Source organism: Scyliorhinus torazame, chromosome 4, assembly GCF_047496885.1.
Source record: "Scyliorhinus torazame isolate Kashiwa2021f chromosome 4, sScyTor2.1, whole genome shotgun sequence".
In the NCBI taxonomy this organism is placed as follows: domain Eukaryota; kingdom Metazoa; phylum Chordata; class Chondrichthyes; order Carcharhiniformes; family Scyliorhinidae; genus Scyliorhinus; species Scyliorhinus torazame.
Window position 1 is genome coordinate 281,611,505 of NC_092710.1, and position 22,011 is coordinate 281,633,515.

The 22,011-nt window shown below is 48.4% G+C and overlaps 1 protein-coding gene across 4 annotated transcripts in view; it reads right to left on the minus strand.

Annotated features, from left to right (window-relative positions):
• Window positions 1-22,011, minus strand: part of ascc3 (activating signal cointegrator 1 complex subunit 3) — an 813,859-nt gene that overhangs the window by 749,597 nt on the left and 42,251 nt on the right. For all 4 annotated transcript variants that reach the window (XM_072499844.1, XM_072499840.1, XM_072499842.1 and 1 more), the window contains exon 5: window positions 10,965-11,085. In XM_072499844.1, coding sequence (XP_072355945.1) covers window positions 10,965-11,085 — 121 coding nt within the window. The remainder of the gene's footprint in view (window positions 1-10,964; window positions 11,086-22,011) is intronic.

A 22,011-nucleotide genomic window follows, 5' to 3' on the forward strand; every position in this document is an offset into this window, starting at 1 on the left:
TTTAGATGTCATTTGCCCTGAGACAACTCATAGGAACTAGGTGAAGTCGGTAATTCAGCCCTTCGAGCCTGCTCCGCCATTCAATGAGATCATGGCTGATCTCGTCCTAGTCTCAAATCCACCTCCCTACCTGATCTCCATGTCCCTTTAATTTGTCTTTTTTTTTAATCCTGCTTCAGGATTCTGCAGTTAAATGTGCAGGATACATGGCCTGTCCATCTATGTCTTCATGTCGTTGGGTCCAGCATGATGAAAGAACTCATTGTTTGTGATTTTGTCCTGCCACTGAATTCTCATGACAAACCTCGGGTGTCTTTGATGGACGCATTCCAGAGCTAAAGACTAATGGAATGCATAAGCACTAGCATGGAAGAAAATAACATTAAAAAGATGGTGAAGACATGGCCTAAATAGCCTTCCTCCTATTTCCACTTTCCACAACTATAAACACCAAGCTTCTCAGACATCGGGCAGACTTGGCATGCCAGATGCTAGAAAATTGCATGCAGAACTCCCCATTTATTTTTCAGTACACTAACAATGCTCCTACCTGCTTCAGAAATAAGCTTACACTTCGTGCCCCAGACACTTCCTGCCCCAGACCAAACAAGTAAAATCACTGTGTAGAGCGGTTTTCTGTCTGTAGTTCACGTGTTCACTTGTATCATTTTTTGGTCCCCTTTATCAACCTAATTACATCACCTCAGCAAGTTTCAAACAGTCAATTTAAGCACAGCTAACCAGAGCGTCAATGGACACAGAGGTTACGCTGCAGTTATACGAAACCTTAGTTTGACCCCAATTGAGTACTGTGAGCAGTTCTGGGCACAACACCGGAGGAAGAATAGACTTGCTTTGGAGGGAGTGCAACGTAGGTTGACAGAAATGATACCTAGACTACAGGGGTTAAGATATGAGGACAGATTACACAAATTACGCTTGTTTTCGCTAGAATTTAGGAGGTTACGGGATGATTTGATCAAAGTCTTCAAAATATTAACAAGAAAAGACAGGGTAAAGATAAACTATTACCACTGGCTGGAGATTCATAAACTAGGGAGCATAGTCTAAAAATTAGAGCCAGACCGTTCAGGAGAGATATTAGAAAGCACTTTTTCACAGAAAGGATGGTAAAGGTTTGGAACTCTCTCCCACAAATAGCAGTTGGCAGTAGAACAGTTGTTAATTTTAAGAACATAAGAACATAAGAACTAGGAGCAGGAATAGGCCATCTGGCCTCTCGAGCTTGCTCCGCCATTCAATGAGATCATGGTTGATCTTTTGTGGACTCAGCTCCACTTTCCGGCCCGAGCACCATAACCCTTAATCCCTTTATTCTTCAAAAAACTATCTATCTTTATCTTAAAAACATTTAATGAAGGAGCCTCTACTGCTTCACTGGGCAAGGAATTCCATAGATTCACAACCCTTTGGGTGAAGAAGTTCCTCCTAAACTCAGTCCTAAATCTACTTCCCCTTATTTTGAGGCTATGCCCCCTAGTTCTGCTTTCACCCGCCAGTGGAAACAACCTGCCCGCATCTATCCGATCTATTCCCTTCATATGTTTCTATAAGATCCCCCCTCATCCTTCTAAATTCCAACGAGTACAGTCCCAGTCTACTCAACCTCTCCTCGTAATCCAACTCCTTCAGCTCTGGGATTAACCCAGTGAATCTCCTCTGCACACCCTCCAGTGCCAGTATGTCCTTTCTCAGGTAAGGAGACCAAAACTGAACACAATACTCGAGGTGTGGCCTCACTAACACCTCATACAATTGCAGCATAACCTCCCTAGTCTTAAAACTCCATCCCTCTAGCAACGAAGGACAAAATTCCATTTGCCTTCTTAATCACCTGTTGCACCTGTAAACCAACTTTTTGTGACTCATGCACTAGCACACCCAGGTCTCTCTGCACAGCAGCATGTTTTAATATTTTATCATTTAAATAATAATCCCTTTTGCTGTTATTCCTACCAAAATTTATAACCTCACATTTGTCAACATTGTATTCCATCTGCCAGACCCTAGCCCATTCACTTAACCTATCCAAATCCCTCTGCAGACTTCCGGTATCCTCTGCACCTTTTGCTTTACCACTCATCTTAGTGTCGTCAGCAAACTTGGACACAATGCCCTTGGTCCTCAACTCCAAATCATCGATGTAAATTGTGAATAATTGTGGGCCCAACACTGTTCCCAGAGGGACACCACTGGTAACTGATTGCCAACCAGAGAAACACCCATTAATCCCCACTCTTTGCTTTCTATTAATTAACCAATCCTCTGTCCATGCTACTACTTTACCCTTAATGCCATGCATCTTTTATAGTATGCAGCAACCTTTTGTGTGGCACCTTGTCACATCCATTGGCTCCCCGTTATCTACCGCACTGGTAATGTCCTCATAAAATTCCACTAAATTAGTTAGGCACGACCTGCCCTTTATGAACCCATGCTGCATCTGCCCAATGGGACAATTTCCATCCAGATGCCTCGCTATTTCTTGCTTGATGATAGATTCCAGCATCTTCCCTACTACCGAAGTTAAGCTCACTGGCCTATAATTACCCGCTTTCTGCCTACCTCCTTTTTTAAACAGTGGTGTCACGTTTGCAAAATTCCAATCCGCCGGGACCACCCCCGAGTCTAGTGAATTTTGGGAAATTATCACTAGTGCATTTGCACTTTCCCTAGCCTTCTCTTTTAGCACTCTGGGATGCATTCCATCAGGGCCAGGAGAATTGTTTACCTTTAGCCCCATTAGCTTGCCCATCACTACCTCCTTAGTGATACCAATCATCTCAAGGTCCTCACCTGTCATTGCCTCATTTCTATCAGTCACTGGCATGTTATTTGTGTCTTCCACTGTGAAGACCGACCCAAAAAACCTGTTCAATTCCTCAGCCATTTCCTCATCTCCCATTATTAAATCTCCCTTCTCATCCTCTAAAGGACCAATATTTACCTTAGCCACTCTTTTTTGTTTTATATATTTGTAGAAACTTTTACTATCTGTTTTTATATTCTGAGCAAGTTTACTCTCAATCTATCTTACTCTTCTTTATAGCTTTTTTAGTAGCTTTCTGTTGCCCCCTAAAGATTTCCCAGTCCTCTAGTTTCCCACTAATCTTTGCCACTTTGTATGCTTTTTCCTTCAATTTGATACTCTCCCTTATTTCCTTAGATATCCACGGTCGATTTTCCCTCTTTCTACCGTCCTTCCTTTTTGTTGGTATAAACCTTTGCTGAGCACTGTGAAAAATCACTTGGAAGGTTCTCCACTGTTCCTCAACTGTTTCACCATAAAGTCTTTGCTCCCAGTCTACCTTAGCTGGTTCTTCTCTCATCCTATTGTAATCTCCTTTGTTTACCTTCTCACCCTCCATCTGTATTTTAAATTCCACCATATTGGGATCGCTCCTTCCGAGAGGATCCCTAACTATGAGATCATTAATCAATCCTGTCTCATTACACAGGACCAGATCTAGGACCGCTTGTTCCCTCGTAGGTTCCATTGCATACTGTTCTAGGAAACTATCGCGGATACATTCCATAAACTCCTCCTCAAGGCTGCCTTGACCGACCTGGTTAAACCAATCAACATGTATCAATCAACCAATTTTAAATCTGAGGTAGACAGATTTTTGTTAAGCAAAGATATTATCAGAAATGGGCCAAAGACAGGGATGTGGAATTAGGTCACATAGAACATACAGTGCAGAAGGAGGCCATTCAGCCCATCGAGTCTGCACCGACCCACTTAAGCCCTCACTTCCACCCTGTCCTCGTAACCCAATAACCCCTCCTAACCTTTTGGACACTAAGGGCAATTTAGCATGGCCAATCCACCTAACCTGCACATCTTTGTACTGTGGGAGGAAACTGGAGCACCTGGAGGATACCCACGCAGACACGGGGAGAACTTGCAGACTCCGCACAGACAGTGACCTAAGCCGGGAATCGAACCTGGGACCCTGGCGCTGTGAAACCACGATGCTAGGCACTGTGCCACTATTCTGCCCTCATGGATCAGCATGATCTCATTGAATGCTGGAACAAGCTCGAGGGGCTGAATGGCCTACTCCTGTTCCTATGTTGCTTATGAGTCACATAAAATATTATAAATCCAATGAAAATTAAATTAGAATATGGAGATTAGCCTACATTCAACCATTAACCTCAATATGCTACGGTCACGTAGTAATCATGCAATACAACAAGCTTCATTTATTAGTTGGCAACAAAAGCAATCAAATGTGAAGTCATAGTTGTATTTAGATTTTCAATTAACTCTCTCAAATCTGTGCCTTAAAAATACTATGGAGCACTATGCCAAAAGCAATATTTTGTTTTTTGATAAGGGTGGTCCATTACCGGCAATTTGTTCATAACCAATCTTTGATCTTGTCAGTGGTTTTATGTCATTTCAATATAATGGAACAGCAATTTTAAAGTGTCTCCTTTGTAGCAGCTAACAATGCACAAAATTAAGTGCTACATTTGGCATACACACTAATATAATTTTGAAATTCAGAATAATTTCTTGGTAAGTGGACTGTGCAATCAACTGCACCAAACCATTCCCGACAATCTCTTAAAGAGATCAGTACATTATCTTTTACAGTTGTGGCATCAACAAGCATAAATATGGCATCTTCGGCTTTATAAAACATGCCAAGTCTTTTCATCGGGATATTACTGAACACAATTTGACACCACAACACAACAGAGATATTGGGACAACTTGGTCAAAGAAACAGCACTCTTGTGTGGCTTGCAGAATATCTCTGCGGCACGCTCGAAGAAACCAATGATTCAAAGAATTAAAAGGAGGGTAATGGAGACTTTCACAGTCAGTGGTGCATCTGACCACCAAATCTTCCTCTGGAATGCTGTAGATATCAGCAACCACTTGGCATGTAAATCTCAGCCTTGAGGATCATTGCCCTTCTGAGAGGTCAACCAAGCTAGGCCTCGGTCCATGTTACATGAGTAGAGTCTCCTGTGAACTCTCTTCCTGTGTTGCTCCCTTCTTGGCTCTCCATTTCAAACTCTATCCACAACATATCCTTGCTGTATGCATGCTGATTATGTTCTTTATCAAGCCTAATCAAAAGCAGCCATGACACCTACCTAGCCCACTTGCCTTTATCAGTGGTGGCATAGATTATAAAAGAGCAGGGAGGTTGGGCAGCACGGTGGTGCAGTGGTTAGCCACGCCGATGTCCCAGGTTTGATCCTGGCTCTGGATCACTGTCCGTGTGGAGTTTGCACATTCTCCCCGTGTTTGCATGGATTTCACCCCCAGAACCCAAACATGTGCAGGGTAGGTGGATTGAACATGCTAAATTGCCCCTTAATTGGGAAAAATGAATTGGGTACTCTAAATTTATAATAAAAAAAGAGCAGGGAGGTTATGTTGGCGCTGTACAGGACTTTGTCTAGGCCACAGCTGGGGTACTATAGCCTACTGTGTTCAGTTCTAGTGGGCTAGAAATGAAATGAAAATCGCTTATTGTCACAAGTAGGCTTCAATGAAGTTACTGTGAAAAGCCCCGAGTCGCCACATTCCGGCGCTTGTTCGGGGAGGCTGTTACGGGAATTGAACCGTGCTGCTGGCCAGCCTTGGTCTGCTTTCAAAGCAAGCGATTTAGCCCAGTGTGCTAAACAGCTAAACATGTAGCAATACCTGGACAACATGCAAGTGTGGGCTGTTAACTGATGATTAACATTCACGCACACAGGTTCCAAACAATGGCCATCTCCATTATCACCAAGAGAGAATCTAACTGTCTTTCCTTGATAATCAACAGCATTGCCATCACTGAATTCCCCAACATTGATCAGAAACCAGACTAATAAACATTGTGGCTACAAGAGCATGTCAGCGGCTATGAATCCTACAGCGAGTAATTCACCTCCTGATTCCACAAAGCCTGTTCATCTAAAAGGCACAACTCATGAATATGAAGGAATACTGTCCACTTATCTGGTTGAATGCAGCTCCAATAACACTTGAGAAGCTTGACATCACCCAGGTCAAAGCAGCCCAATATTCAGCACCCCATCCACCACCACAAACATTCCCTCCTTCAACCAATAGTACACAGTGGCAGCAGTATGTACCATAATAATAATGAAATGAAATGAAATGAAAATCGCTTATTGTCACAAGTAGGCTTCAAAAATGAAGTTACTGTGAAAAGCCCCTAGTCGCCACATTCCGGCGCCTGTTCGGGGAGGCTGGTACGGGAATTGAACCGTGCTGTTGGCCTGCCTTGGTCTGCTTTAAAAGCCAGCTCTTTAGCCCTGTGCTAAACAATAATCTTTATTGTCACAAGTAGGCTTACATTTACGTTGCAACAAAGTTACTGTGAAAATCCCTAGTCGCCACATTCCGGCACCTGTTCAGGTACAGAGGGAGAATTCAGAACATCCAATTCGCCTAACAGCATGTCGTTTGTGACTTGTGGGAGGAAACCGGAGCACTCGGAGGAAACCCACACAGACACAGGGAGAACATGCAGACTCTGCACAGACAGTGATCCAAGCTGGGAATCGAACCTGGGACCCTGGAGCTGTGAAGCAACAGTGCTACCCAAGGTGCTACATCCAGCAATTTGCCAAGCCTCCTTCAATAGCAGGTTCCAAATCCAAGACCTCTACTGTCGAGAAGGAAAGGGCAACACACATATAGGAACACCACCACCTACACGTTCCTCTCCAAGCCAAAAAAATCATCCTGCCTTAGAACCATATTGCTGTTCCTTCACTGTCACTGGATTAAAATTAAAGAACTCCCTCCCTGACAGCACAATGGGTGTATCTATCTAAAATGGACTGCAGCAGGTCAAAAGATGTCTCACCTCCACCTTCTCAAGGGAAATTCTGGATGGGCAACAAACGCTAACCTTGACAACAAGGCTTGAATCACAAGTGAATTTAAAAAAAGGATTTTTGTAATTTAATCCAATTGTAATTATGCAGAGCCTTGATGAGACTACACCTGGAGCACAGTTTTGGTTTCCTTATTTAAAGAAGGATAAACCATTAAGGGCGTACAATGGAGGTTCATCAGACTAATCCCTGGGAGGGCAGGATTTGTTTATGGGAAGAGATTGAGGAAACTGGGCCTGTTTTCGCTTCAGTTTCGAAGAATGCGAGGTGATTGTTTTGAAACGCACAAAATGTTTACAGGGCATGTCACGGTAATGTAGCTAGGATGTTCCTCCTGGTTGGTGAGTCTCCAACCAGGGCACACGGTCTCAGAATAAGGGGCAGGCCACTTAAGTCTGGGACGAGGAGGGATTTTGTCACTCAGAATCTTTGAAATTCCTTACCCCAGATAGCTGTGGAAGCACATTCAAGTGAGCATGTCCAAGACAGAAACTGATAGATTTCTGGGCACTTATTCTCTTACACTAATGACATGGAGGGATATTGGGAGAGCACTGGAAACTGATGGAGAGGTAGATGATCAGCCATGATCTACTGCTGTGCCTCTGTCCAAAGCGAGTGGCTTTTATAAACATTTCATTATTGTATATTAAACTTGTGACATTCAACCAAGGCTTGCCCCTCCAAGGGCAACAGTGGATGGGAAGTACTAGTTGAGAACATGCAATCATGCTCACAGAACATTAAGACTCAAGTTGACAAGGCTGTTCAGGAAAAAATAATTCTAGTTTTTGCCTTAAGGATTTAAGTATAAAAGCTGAGAGATAATCATAAGCTGATATAACATCTTATTTAGATCTTTATTAGAGTACTGAGCGCAGTATTGGGCTCCACATTATAGGAAGGATACTGAGGTTTTAGAGACGGTGCAATGGAAATTCACTAGAATGCTGTTGGATACATGGAAATACAAATATGAAAGCCAATTTGAAAAATTGAGTCTTTTTTTTCCCAGAGCAACATAGATTATGATGCGATAGAACAGAAAAATCTTAAATTCTGAAAGGTTACAAAATAAGAAAGGCATTCAGGAATAAAGTAGTAATAGAGTCATTTAATAGGTCTATTGGAATTATCTTACACAATAAATCTCATCAGTGAAAAGATTCTTGTTGAGAAAAACACATCATACAATACCACCCTTGGAAACTTCCCTCTCCAAAGACTTTCATAGACTTCTTACAGCAGGCATTGTCGAATGCAGGGGGCGACCCACAGGTGGATCGCGGGCGGGTGTCGGGAGGGTCGGGGAGCCATCCGTCGCAGCGCTCGCGATTGCGCAAATCCGCGCGCCACAGCCGGCTTTTAATAATGTCAGCGGCCTCCAAAATGCGAGCGGCCTTCAAAATGGCCAGGAACAGGAAAAAAATGTGGCCGTACTGCACATGTGCACCGATGATCGGGCACGCATGCACAGTGCAGCCGCATTTTTAATATGGTCGCAGCCTTTTTTTTTCCAAGTTCGGGGGGCCAAAGGGACCATTGGGGCCAAAGGGACCCAAAACCATTTCCTCCATTTCTGTCAGCAACAAACAAGGCAAGAGAAAATGGTGGGTCGCGCAGGTCGTCCGGCGTGGGTCGCAAAGGTCGGGCGGCGTGGGTCGCAAAGGTCGGGCGGCGTGGGTCGCAAAGGTCGGGCGGCGTGGGTCGCAAAGGTCGGGCGGCGTGGGTCGCAAAGGTCGGGCGGCGTGGGTCGCAAAGGTCGGGCGGCGTGGGTCGCAAAGGTCGGGCGGCGTGGGTCGCAAAGGTCGGGCGGCGTGGGTCGCAACGGTCAGCTAGTTGGTAAAAATGGGTCCCCGGAAAAAAAGTTTGAAAAACATTGCCTCACAGTGCAGAAAGAGGCCATTTCATCCATCAAGTCTGCACCAACCCTCCAAAAGAGCACCCTACCTAGGCCCATCCCCAGCCCCATCCCAAAAACCCCGTACATTGTTCATGGCCAATCCACATAACCTGCACATCTTTTGGACCGTAAGGGGCAATTTAATGTGGCCAGTCCACCTAAACTGCACATCTCTGGACTGTGGGAGGAAGCTGGAGCACCCGGAGGAAACCCATGCAGACACAGAGAGAACATGCAAACTCCACACATTCAAAGGTTTGAATGCGCCACCGTGCTGCCCAAGTGCATATTTTGAATGCATTATTGTCTCCCAAGTATATCATTCCTGCAATTTCATGCATGGATCTCTCAAAATTGGGTTACTATCCTTGCTCAGCCCTAACTAAAAGCGTGAATAAATTCTGGATGGCCACATCTCTTGCAAATTATCCCTCCTCTACTTTTCTTCAGCCCTGGACATAATCAACCACACTATCCTCTTCCAATATCTCTTGCTTGGTTTCTCTTTCACCTATTGGTCATGGAAACATAGAAAATAGGTGCCGGAGTAGGCCATTCGGCCCTTCCAGACTGCACCACCACCCAATAGGATAATGGCTGATCATGCAAATTCAGTATCCCACTCCCTCTTTCTCTCCATATCCCTTAGCCGCAAGGGCCACATCCAGCTCCCTCTTGAATATATCCAATGAACTGACTCCAACAGATTTCTGTGGTCGAGAATTCCACAAGTTCTTCACAAATCTCCGAGAGAAGATGTTCTTCCTCATCTCAGTCCTAAATGGCTTATCCTTTATTCTTCAGTTGTGATCCATAGTTCTGGACGTCCCCAACATCGGGAACATTCTTCCCACATCTAGCCTGTCCAGTCCCATCAGGATTTTATATGTTTCTATGAGATCCCCGCTCATTCTTCTAAACTCCAAAAGAGTACAAGCCCAGTCGATCAAGTCTTTCTTCTTATGTCAGTCCTGCCATCCCAGGAATGAGTCTGGTCAACATTCGCTGGACACCCTCAATAGTAAGAATGTCCTTCCTCAAACTAGAAGACCAAAACTGCACACAAAATCAAGGTATGCCTCACCAAGGCCCTATATAACTTCAGCAAGACATCCCTACCCCTATACACAAATCCTCTCCATTTGAAGGCTAGCATGCCATTACCTTTACTCACCGCCTGCTGTACCTGCATGCCAACCTTCAGAGACTGTTCCAACATGACACCCAGGTCTCGTTGCACTTCCCCTTTTCCTAAACTGCCACCATTCAGATAATCTGCCTTCCTGTTTTTGCCACCAAAGTGGATAACCTCACATTTACCCACATTATATTGCATTTGGCATGTATTAGCCCGTTCAGCCAGCCTATCCATGTCACCCTGCAGTCTCTTTGCATTCTCCTCACAGCACACACTGCCACCCAGCTTACTGCTGTCTGCAAATTTGGAGATATTGCATGCAATTCCTTTGTCCAAATAATGAATGTATATTGTCAACAGCTGGGGTCCCAGCACTGAACCCTGCATTACCTCACGAGTCACTGCCTGCCACTTTGAAAAGGATCCATTTATTCCCACTCTCTGCTTCCGGTCTGCCAACCAGTTCTCTTTCCACATCAATACATTACCCCCAATACCATGAGTTTTAATTTTGCTCACTAATCTCGTGTAGTCAAAGCGTATCCAGCAATGGAATATTTATTTCCACCTGCGTGCAGTTATCTCTGGAATCTCCCTGAACCAGTACCCTTTCTCATCTACATGCTACCCCTTTGCAACATCATCTGCCATAAAGTCAATTTTCATGTCTGCACTAATGACATCAAGCTCCTCCTCGCCACATCTCCTGACCCCTTTAAGCTTTTTCTGTTGTCATCCTAATAGACCATTAATCTTGGATGAGTCACCACTTATTCTAGCTAAGAATAAAGAAGTCTAAAACCATTTGTCTCCCTGCCACAAAATTAAATATCTTTAGCATTCACATTTTGATTTTCCCTCTATGAAGCATTTTGGGACACTTTTTAAAACAATAAAGGAATTAAATAAAAGCTAATTTCCTATGAAGATTGCCCAAATACCACCTTCAAGAACATTAACTTTCAATTTAAAATTCAGGCTCAGCTCCAAGACCAGTTTTTCTCCAAAACGAAATTGTCTTACCCTGAAGATAACTGAGCTTGAGGTCTGTTGTGTGGGTGAGGGTTTTTTCTACAATCGTACGCCTCTGCTGCAGAAGTTTCTCAATTAGCTCCAATCCTTCAGCTCCAAGAAGCTCAAACAACTAAACAAAATAGAGAAGTTTGAAACAATGAGGCTTAATAAATGAACTATGTACACATATCCACGTTACAGAATTTTTTATTGAATCATTTTATGGGATGTAGGCTTCGCTGGCTAAGTCAGCTTTTATTGCCCATCCTGAATTGTTCTTGGAATTGTCCTCTTGAACTGCTGCAATCCCGGTGGTGTAGGTACAGTGCTGTTGGTAAGGGAGTTCCAGGATTTTGACCCAGCAACGGTGAAGGAAGGGTGATATATTTCCAAGTCAGGATGATGAGTGGCTTGGAGGTGAACTTGCAGCTGGAGGTGTTCCAATGTGCCTGCTGCCCTGTCGTTCAAGATGGTTGAGATCGTGGGTTTGGAAGATGCTGAGAAAGGAGTCTTGGTGAGTTCCTGTGGTGCATTTTGTAGGTGGTACACACTGCTGTCAGGTAGTGGAGGGAGTGAATTTTTGTGGAAGGGGTGCCAATCAAGTGTATTGCTTTGTCCTGGATGGTCTTAAGCTTGAGTGAAGAGTATTCCATCACACTCCTGGCTTGCGTCTTGTAGGCAGGCAGCTTTATGAATCAGGAGATGTGTTGTTCACCACAGCCTCTGACATGCGCTTATAACCAGTGTTTATTAGCTGATCCAATTCAGTTTCTGCTCAACGGTAACACCTAAGATTCTGACCGTGGGAGATCGAGTGATTGTAATGTTTTTGAATGTCATGGGTTAGATTCTCTCTTGTTGGAAATGGTCATTGTCTGGCACTTGTGTGGTGGAAACGTTACTTGGCACTTGTCAGCCCTAGACTGATATTGCCCAGATCTTGCTACTTTTGGACATGGAGTGCTACAGTATCTGAGGATCAGGAATGGTGCTGAATATCGTGCAACCATCAGTGAACATCCCTACTTCTGACCTTAATGTGAAGGAGTGTCATTAATGAAGCAGTTGAAGATGGTTGGGCCTGAGGAACTCCTGCAGTGATGTCCTGCAACTATGACATATCTCCAACTACCACAACCATCTTCCTTCATTTTAGGAATGACTCTGTATAGCGCAGGATTGTCCCCCGATTCCCTTCAACTCCAGTTTTGCTAGACCTCCTTGATGCCATGCTCGGTCAAATGCTGCCTTAATGTCAAGGGCAGTCACTCTCACCTAACCTCTGGAGTTCAGCTCATTTGTCTCCATTTGAACCCAGGCTGTAATTAGGTCAGAGTCTGAGTGACCCTGGCAGAACCCAAACTGAGTGTGAATGAGCAGGTTATTGCAAGTGATGGTAGCACTGTTGATCACACCTTCCATCACTTTACTGATGATCGCGAGTAGACTGATGGAGAAGGTATTGGCCGGATTTGTTCTGCTTGGTGTGTACAGGACACATATGGACCAATTTCCACACTGCTGGGGAAATGCCAGCGTTGCAACTGTACTGGAACAGCTTGGCTAGAATTTATTGTTTAATACAGTGAACACTTTGAGCTATCTATTCTTTTTGACCATAGAATGTACTTATTCATATTCTCCGAGGACCTCTAAGGTACTTATTTGTACCACGCATTAGCTGGTAACTCAAAAGAAAAATACCTAAAAAGAGGAAATCCAAAATGAAGATATGATCACAACTGGCGAATACAGAAATCATCAAATTCATAGGAATATTTCATCATCACTCTATACTTGTGCATTTAACCATCAACCACAAAGCACTTCATTCAAATCAAATTGAATATCTATCACATACTGTTTATTGGAAAAAAAGAACAGAAAACAAAACTATATCCCCCTCAGTGCGATGAACTCGCCAAGAATATTAAAAACTGTAACATGAGCTGCAGTATTGTACAAGAATCACTCAGCATCACAACAGTGATAAACTAAGAGATTGAAGCCTGAATAGTTTGATATGGCAGAATTTAAAGTTATCTTCTCACATTCTTTTTTTCATTCTTTCACAGAATATGGGCGAGCCAACATTTGTCGTCCATCCCCAATTGCCCCCAAACCAACATATCAGGGGGTAGCTAAGAGTCAATCACAGTGCTGTGGTTCTGGGGGTCACATGTAGGCCAGACCAGGTTGCAGATTTATTTCCCTAAAGGACATTAATGAACCAGATTGTTCTTAGAACAACCAATGGTGGTTTCATGGTCACCATTACGGAGGTTAGCTTTATATTCCAGATTTCTTTGTCTTAGTCAAATTTAAATTCCACCAGCTGCCATGGTGGGATCCGAACCTTTAGGCTGGGTCTCTAGATCAGTGTTCCTCAAAGTCGGGGGCGGGTGTTGGGAGGGTCGCTGCGCTAGACTTCCAGTTGTGGCTATGCCTGGGTAGGTCGCACGTTCTGCAGCTCCCGCCGTGAACGGACTTTTGGGCCCTTTTAAGGAGCCCCAGCGGCACTTGGACGACGATTCCCGGTGTGGGAAGGCAGCAGTGAGCTTCCCCCAGCACTGTATGGAGTGGACCAGGAGCGGAGCGGTCAAAAAAGCGGCACTGGAAAAGAGAGGAGAGCGGGTGCAGAAAAGCAAGATGGCGGCGGGTGGAAACCAGGCAGCGTGGGCTCAGTGGTCTCGGGAGCAGCAGGAGTTTCTGAAAAGCTGCTTTGCGGAGTTGAAGGCGGAGATGTTGGCCCCTATGAAGGAGTCGATCAAGAGGCTGGTGGAGACCCAGAGGGCGCAGGGGACTGCGATTAAGGAGGTGCAGCAGAAAGCCTCTGATAACGAGGATGAGATCCTGGGCCTGGCGGTGAAAGTGAAAGTGGCGTGGAGGCGCACGAGGCGCTGCACAAAAAATGGCAGAAGTTCGAGGACCTGGAAAACAGGTCGAGGAGGAAGAATCTGCGGATTCTGGGTCTCCCTGAAGGCGTGGAGGGGTTGGATGTCGGAGCGTACGTGGCTACGATGCTGGGCACGCTAATGGGCGTGGGATCCTTCCCGAGGCCCCTGGAGCTGGATGGGGCTCACAAGAGTCCTGGCAAGGAGGCCGAGGGCGAATGAGCTGCCGAGGGCTGTGGTGGTGAGGTTTCACCGTTTCACCGACAGGGAGTGTGTCCTGAGGTGGGCGAAGAAGGAGCGGAGTAGAAGGTGGGAGAACGCTGAAATCCACATCTACCAGAACTGGAGTGCAGAGCTGGCCTAGAAGAGGGCAGGATTCAACCGGGCAAAGGCGGTTCTCCATCGAAAGGGGGTGAAGTTTGGGCTGTTGCAGCCAGCGCATCAGGACCTACACCACTATTTTGATACGCCGGACGAGGCGTGGACCTTCATCCAAAATGAAAAGCTGGACTCGAATTAGTGGTTTGCGGCAGGTTATGGGGAGTGGGAAGGGGCGATGTGATTTGATGTGTGTGTTTTCTGGGTACGTGTATTGATTTGGGAGGGGCTGTTCCCCGTGTTTGAAGGGGGGAGTGGGGCCCGGAGGCCCTGGGGCTTGGGGGATCGGGAGAGGCTGCTAGAGAAAGGAGCTGCGCCACAGGTGGCGGGGCTGGCCAAGACAGGGAACGCAGGCTTTTTCCTGCGCAAAAGGGGGGGGGCCAACACAGGGGACGATACCGGACGGGAGCTCGCACCAGTTTGTAGGGGGTGGGGTGGGGTGGGGGGGGGGGGAAGAGACTTCGAGGGGGAATTCAATCGGGGGATCGTCGGCAGAGGCGGGAGTGGCCGGGGTCAGCAAGAGTCAGCTGACTTACGGGAGTGCAATGGGGGGAGCAAGGAGGCGAAGCAATTGCCTGGCCGGGGGAGGGGGGAGTTGGGGGAACTGGGTTGCTGCTACACTGACTGAGAGGGAGTTGGAGGTAAGAGGGAGAGTCGGGGCGGGGAGCCCCCGTCTGGGGGGCTGGAGAGTGCGGGAGGCGTGGGCATGTAGCTGGCCTAAGAAAGGAGATGGCTAGTCGGCAGGGGGAGAGGGGGGGGGGTAGTCCCCGATCCGGCTGATCACGTGGAACATGAGAGGCCTGAATGGGCCGGTCAAGAGGGCCCGGGTGTTTGCGCACTTAAAGGGACTGAAGGCAGATGTCGCTATTTTGCAGGAGACGCACCTGAAGGTGGCGGATCAGATCGAGCTGAGGAAGGAATGGGTGGGGCAGGTCTTTCACTCTGGACTGGATGCAAAGAATAGGGGGGGTCGCAATCCTGGTGAGCAAGCTGGTGACTTTCGAGGCAGTGAGTATTGTGGCGGATAAAGGGGGCAGTTATGTGATGGTGAGTAGTAGACTGCAGGGGGCCCGGGTGGTGCTAGTGAATGTATATGCCCCGAATTGGGTCGATGCAGGGTTCATGAAGCGCATGCTGAGCCGGATCCCGGATCTGGAGGCAGGGAACCTGATAATGGGGAGGGACTTCAATACAGTACTGGACCCGGCACTGGATCAATCTAGGTCGAGGTCGGGCAGGAGGGTCCGAGGGTGCATTCAAAGGTACATAGAGGCCAATGATAATGGGGAGGTACCGGTGAGTGTGGTCTGGGAGGCGCTAAAGGTGGTGGTCAGGGGAGAGCTAATCGCAATCACGGCTCACAGGGAGAAGAGGGAGAGGATGGAGAGGGAGAGATTGGTGAGGGAGATACTGAGGGTGGATAGGACATACGCAGAATCCCCTGAAGAGGGGCTGCTGAAGGAGCGCCGGAGCCTCCAAACGGAGTTTGATTTGCTGACTATGGGGAAAGCGGAGGCCCAGTGGAGGAGGGTGCAGGGGGCAGCGTACGAGTATGGGGAGAAGGCGAGTCGGATGCTGGCGCATCAGCTACGTAGGAAGGAGGCGGCTAGGGGAATTGGAGGAATCAGGGACAGAGGGGGGAACACGGTGCGGAGTCCAGCCAAAATAAATGAGGTCTTTAGGGATTTCTACAGGAACCTGTACAAGTCAGAACCCCCGGTGGGGTGGGGTGGGGGGGGGCGCCGGTTCCTGGACCAATTGAGGTTCCCGAGGGTGGAGGAGGGACATGTCGAAGGTTTGGGGGCCCCGATCGGGATGGAAGAGCTGGTTAAGGGGTTGGGGAGCATGCAGACGGGCAAGACCCCGGGGCCGGATGGGTTCCCAGTCGAGTTCTAAAGGAGGTTTGTGGAACTGTTGGGTCCGTTGCTAGTGAGAACCTTCATTGAGGCGAAGGAAGGAGGGATTCTTCCCCCGGCGAGGTCTCGGGCACTGATCTCGCTTATCCTCAAGCGGGACAAGGACCCGCTGCAGTGTGGCTCAAATAGGCAGATTTCGCTCCTCAATGTGGACGCTAAGTTGCTGGCGAAGGTCATGGCCACTAGGATTGAGGATTGTGTCCCGGAGTGATACACGAGGACCAGACGGGGTTTGTGAAGGGCAGGTGATTGAATGCAAATGTGCGGAGGCTCTTGAATGTGATCATGATGCCCTCGGAGGGGGGGGCGGCGGCAATAGAGGCGGAGAAGGCCTTTGATCGGGTGGAGTGGGAGTACCTGCGGGAAGTGCTGGGCAGGTCAAATTGTTGGACCAGGCCCCGGTGGCGAGCGTATCGACAAATCGGCTGAGGTCAGGGTGCATTCAAAGGTACATAGAGGCCAATGATAATGGGGAGGTACCGGGAGTGTGGTCTGGGAGGCGCTGAAGGCGGTAGTCAGGGGAGAGCTAATCTCAATCACGGCTCACAGGGAGAAGCGGGAGAGGATGGAGAGGGAGAGATTGGTGGGGGAGATAATGAGGGTGGATAGGAGATACGCGGAATCCCCTGAAGAGGGGCTGCTGAAGGAGCGGTGGAGCCTCCAAACGGAGTTTGATTTGCTGACTACGGGGACAGACCTCCTCATCCACCAGCAGTACCGTGGGATGAGACAGGGGTGCCCCCTGTCCACCCTGCTATTTTCCCTGGCAATTGAGCCGCTGGCCATGGCACTAAGGGAGTCTAGAAATTGGAGGCGGTTGGTCCGGAGGGGAGGAGCATCGGGTCTCATTACATGCGGATGATCTGCTGTTGGATATCGCGGATCCAGTGGAGGGGATGGCAGAGGTCATGCAGACCCTTAGGGAATTTGGAGACTTCTTGGGATACAAGCTCAATGTTGGGAAGAGCGAGCTCTTTGTGGTGCATGCGAGGGGCCAGAAGAGGCTGGAGGAGCTGCCGCTCAATAGGGTGGAGAGGAGTTTCCGGTATTTGGATATCCAGGTGGCCAAGAGTTGGGGGTGTTCTGCATAAGCTCAACTTGGCGCGGTTGGTGGACCAGATGGAGGAGGACTTTAAGAGATGGGACCTGTTGCTGCTCTCCCTGGCGGGCAGGGTGCAGTCCGTTAAGATGACGGTCCTCCCTAGGTTCTTGTTCGTGCTCCAGTGCCTGCCTATTCTCATCTCTCAGGCCTTTTTCAAGCGAGTGAGCAAGAGCATTATTTGGTTTGTATGGGCAAGTAAGACCCCGAGGGTTTGGCGCTGCCGGATTTGTGTAGCTATTACTGGGCAGCAGTATGTGGCAATGATTCGGAAATGGGTAACGGAGGGAGAGGGGGCGGCGTGGAAAAGACTAGAGGCGGCGTCGTGTGTAGGTACTAGCCTGGGGCACTGGTGACGGCACCGCTGCCGCTACCGCCAACGCGGTACACCACGAGCCCGGTGATGGTGGCGACATTGAGGATCTGGGGGCAGTGGAGACGGCGCAGGGGGGAGGTGGGGGCCTCAGTCTGGTCCCCGATACGGAACAACCATAGGTTTGCACCGGGCAGGATGGATGGCGGATTCCTAAGTTGGCATCGGGCAGGAATTAAAAGGATGGGGGACTTATTCATTGATGGGACTTTTGCCAGTCTGAGGGCGCTGGAGGAGAAATTTGGGTTATCCCCGGGAAATGCCTTCAGGTATATGCAGGTTAGGGCATTTGTGGGGAGGCAGGTAGGGGAATTCCCGCTGCTGCCTGCCCGGAGGATACAGGACAGGGTGATTTCGGGCGTGTGGGTCGGAGAGGGTAAGGTCTCAGCGATATACCAGGAGCTGCAGGAGGCGGAGGAAGCCTTGGTGGAGGAGCTGAAGGGCAAGTGGGAGTAGGAGCTGGGTGAGGAGCTGAATGAGGGCCTGTGGGCTGACGCCCTGGGCAGGGTTAATTCCTCCTCGTGTTGCGCCAGGCTCAGCCTGATCCAGTTTAAAGTGGTGCACAGGGCGCATATGACAGGGGCGAGGATGTGTAAGTTTTTTGGGGTGGAGGACAGGTGTGTGAGGTGTTCGGGGAGCCCAGCAAACCACACCCATATGTTTTGGCGTGTCCGGCGCTTGCGGGGTTTTGGAGGGGCTTCGCAAAGGCTATGTCCAAGGTCTTGGATACTCAGGTAAAATAGAGCTGGGGGATAGCAATATTTGGGGTGTCAGACAAGCCGGGAGTGCAGGAGCCGAAAGAGGCCGGAGTCCTGGCCTTTGCCTCTTTGGTAGCCCGGAGAAGGATCTTACTAATGTAGAGGGGCGCGAAGCCCCCAAGCGTGGAGGTTTGGATCAATGACGTGGCGGGGTTTCTCAGGTTGGAGAAGATAAAAGTTTGCCATGCGAAGGTCTGTGCAGGGGTTCTCCGGGCGGTGGCAACCGTTCCTTAACGCGGAACGTTAGGTGGAGGTCAGCAACCCGGGGGGGGGGTTCTTGTTTTGGTTTATGTATGGGGCGTTTGCCCCATTTTGTTCTTAATTTGTTAAATCGTTTAAGTGTTAGAGGATTAAGTTGCTTTGTTTGTTGGCGTATTGCCCTTTTTATTTTTATTTTGCATATTTTCTTTCCTTTTTGGAGTGTTTTGTAAAAATTATTGAAAAACTTTGAATAAACATTTTTTTTTAAAAAAATAACACCGGCTGCAAGCGGCCTTTAAAATGGCCGCAAACATGTAAAAATAATTTGGCCGCATTGCGCATGCGCGCACGATCATCAGCATGCATGCGCGGTGCTGCTGCTATTTTTTTTTTTTTTAAACAGTCACAGCTTTTTGTTTTACAAGTTTGGGGGGAGTTTTATTCATTAATTTTAGTCATTTGATTTTTATTTTTTTATTTTTTTTTACAAGTTCAGGGGGGTTCTATTTGATAAAATTTTACAAGAAAAAAAAAAAGTGCAGAACTTTGGACAGATGGAGACTCCATACTTTCTGACACCGGAAGGCTTCACCTTCATCCAACAGGTTCCATTAGAGGAGCGTGCACGAGGGCCAAAGGGACCCAAAACCATTTCCTCCATTTTTATCAGCAGCAAACAAGGTAAGAGAAAATGGTGGGTCGCTCAGGCCGGCCGGCGTGGGTCGCTCAGGCCGGCCGGCGTGGGTCGCTCAGGCCGGCCGGCGTGGGTCGCTCAGGCCGGCCGGCGTGGGTCGCTCAGGCCGGCCGGCGTGGGTCGCTCAGGCCGGCCGGCGTGGGTCGCAACGGTCGGCCGGCGTGGGTCGCAACGGTCGGCCGGCGTGGGTCGCAACGGTCGGCCGGCGTGGGTCGCAACGGTCGGCCGGCGTGGGTCGCAACGGTCGGCCGGCGTGGGTCGCAACGGTCGGCCGGCGTGGGTCGCAACGGTCGGCCGGCGTGGGTCGCAACGGTCGGCCGGCGTGGGTCGCAACGGTCGGCCGGCGTGGGTCGCAACGGTCGGCCGGCGTGGGTCGCAACGGTCGGCCGGCGTGGGTCGCAACGGTCGGCCGGCGTGGGTCGCAACGGTCGGCCGGCGTGGGTCGCAACGGTCGGCCGGCGTGGGTCGCAACGGTCGGCCGGCGTGGGTCGCAACGGTTGGCCGGTTGGTAAAAATGTGTCCCCGGGAAAAAAGTTTGAAGAACACTGCTCGAGATTCCTACTCCAGTGACATTGCAACTGCACCACCATCTCTCCAGAGAGGTGATCTCTGTTTGTGTTGTTAGATGTTAGAAATAAGGTATAGATTTAAGTGAGTTTTATGTTTCTGTGTAGTAAATGGTAAAACTGTAGTTAGATTCATGTTGAACAAAGGAGCTTGCATGTATGGGGATTTTTTTGGTTTCATTTTAAACTGTCTCTATTGTGCTGAAGGAGTTTACGGCGTGAAAAGTAAACAAGAGCTTGGAGAAAGATGAGCTGGTGCTTAGCCACCAGGGGTCACTTTAGGGGAAAAATATCTTACATTGTGTGTAACTGAACTCAAAGTAGAAGTAGCTTAGTAGTGAGAGAGGGAACAGCTTCTCAGCTCTGCTAGAAGAAACACCATACAATGCAGTAATTGACAATAAAGCAAGTCCCAGAGAAGCTAAAGGACAGTTATTTCTAGAAACTAGAGAATGAAGCGAAGTATCCAGGAAGATTGGAGAAAAAAAAAGGAAAGCAGCAACTGGAATTTGAGCAGGGTTTGGGTCACGTTTTGAGTGTCCAGGAACATTCCCTGCATGGAGCCTCCTGCACAAGCAGAATTGGTTGTTCATTGTAATTAAAGACAGAGTTGGAAAGGGCAGACTGGGTGAAGTCGGCTGGAGAAAAGCCAGATATCTGAAGCCGTCATAAGGTTGGTGCCCTTATTCCAACCTTTGGAGCAATAATATCGAGTTGAGGACTGAGTACCTGAGAGAAACATGAATGCTCGTGACTAGTCAAGACAAAAGAATTACTGAAAGGAGAATTGGAAATCCTGTAAGTGGAATATTTGCTGGGAACAACTGAGGGAGGGCATTGTTTCAAAGAAGATTCTAAGGCATGTCTGCTCGACAGTGGCGTTTGGAAACACTCGGTGGAAGCCGGAGTCCAGTGAGGCAGCTGGCTCTCAGTGTGATAATCATCTGGCAGGAATAGGAGGGAAAATGCACAAAAGCTCAGTTGGATGAAATCCACCACTTGGCTTCAGAGTGGGGTGTTGTCGAACCACCTGTTGGGTTACAGAGACAGTGTGGTTACTAGGAACATTATATATAAGAACAGGATATACTTTGTGACCAATGTCATTCTTAAAATCGGTGTGCATTTGTGAAGTGGGATTTTCAGGCAGGATTCTCCGTCCCCAGGACGCCCAGAATGCGTTCCCCGGTGGGAAGGAGAATCATGGCCCATTTGCTTCTATTTCCCGGGTCCGGCATCCTACGTTCCACCCTCCTGTGATTCTCAGGTCCCCAGGGCAGGGAATCACGCTGTTCACTTGTGGGGCGGGATTCTCCATTGACCGACACCAACATCGGGCAGCACGGTAGCATGGTGGTTAGCACAATTGCTTCACAGCTCCAGGGTCCCAGGTTTGATTCCCGGCTTGGTTCACTGTCTGTGCAAAGTCTGCACATTCTCCCCGTGTGTGAGTGGGTTTCCTCCGGGTGCTCCAGTTTCCTGCCTCAGTCCAAAGATGTGCAGGTTAGGTGGATTGGCCGTGCTAAATTGCCCTTCGTGTCCAAAATTGCCCTTAGTGTTGGGGGGGGTTGCTGGGTTATGGGGATAGGGTGGAGGTGTGGGCTTGGGTAGGGTGCTCTTTCAAAGAGCTGGTGCAGACTCGATGGGCCGAATGGCCTCCTTCTGCACTGTAAATTCTATGATGTATGGTAAATCGCAAAACTTCATTGGGCGGAGAATAGGTTCCAATGCCAAAAGCTCGGCAGGCGGCGATTTGATGCCAAATCGCAATTCTTCATCACCTCGACAGCGGCATCAATGCATACCGGAACGCACGTACAGTAAACACTATGTTTGCATATCATTAACAGGCCCAACCCGGTATTCTCCGGGCCCTCCACGATTCTCCACTTCTGATGCCAAGTTCTGGGCCAAGTTCCCGATGGCGAGGTTCACTTGTGCTTTTAAAAATCGTGAAACTGGCATCACGGCTGATGAGGGAGAGGGAGGAGGTAGGACACAGTGATGAGCAACTGTGGACTGCCAGGCTGAACACTGGCCAGGCTGGTTGGAGAGGGCGGTGACGGGAAGGGGAGGAGAGAACAGGCCCAGTGGCCGGTGTGACTCCCCATGGGACTGGGGCGGTGCCCAGGCACAGACTGCCATTGCCACAACCTGTAAGGCAGCCATCCTGCTAC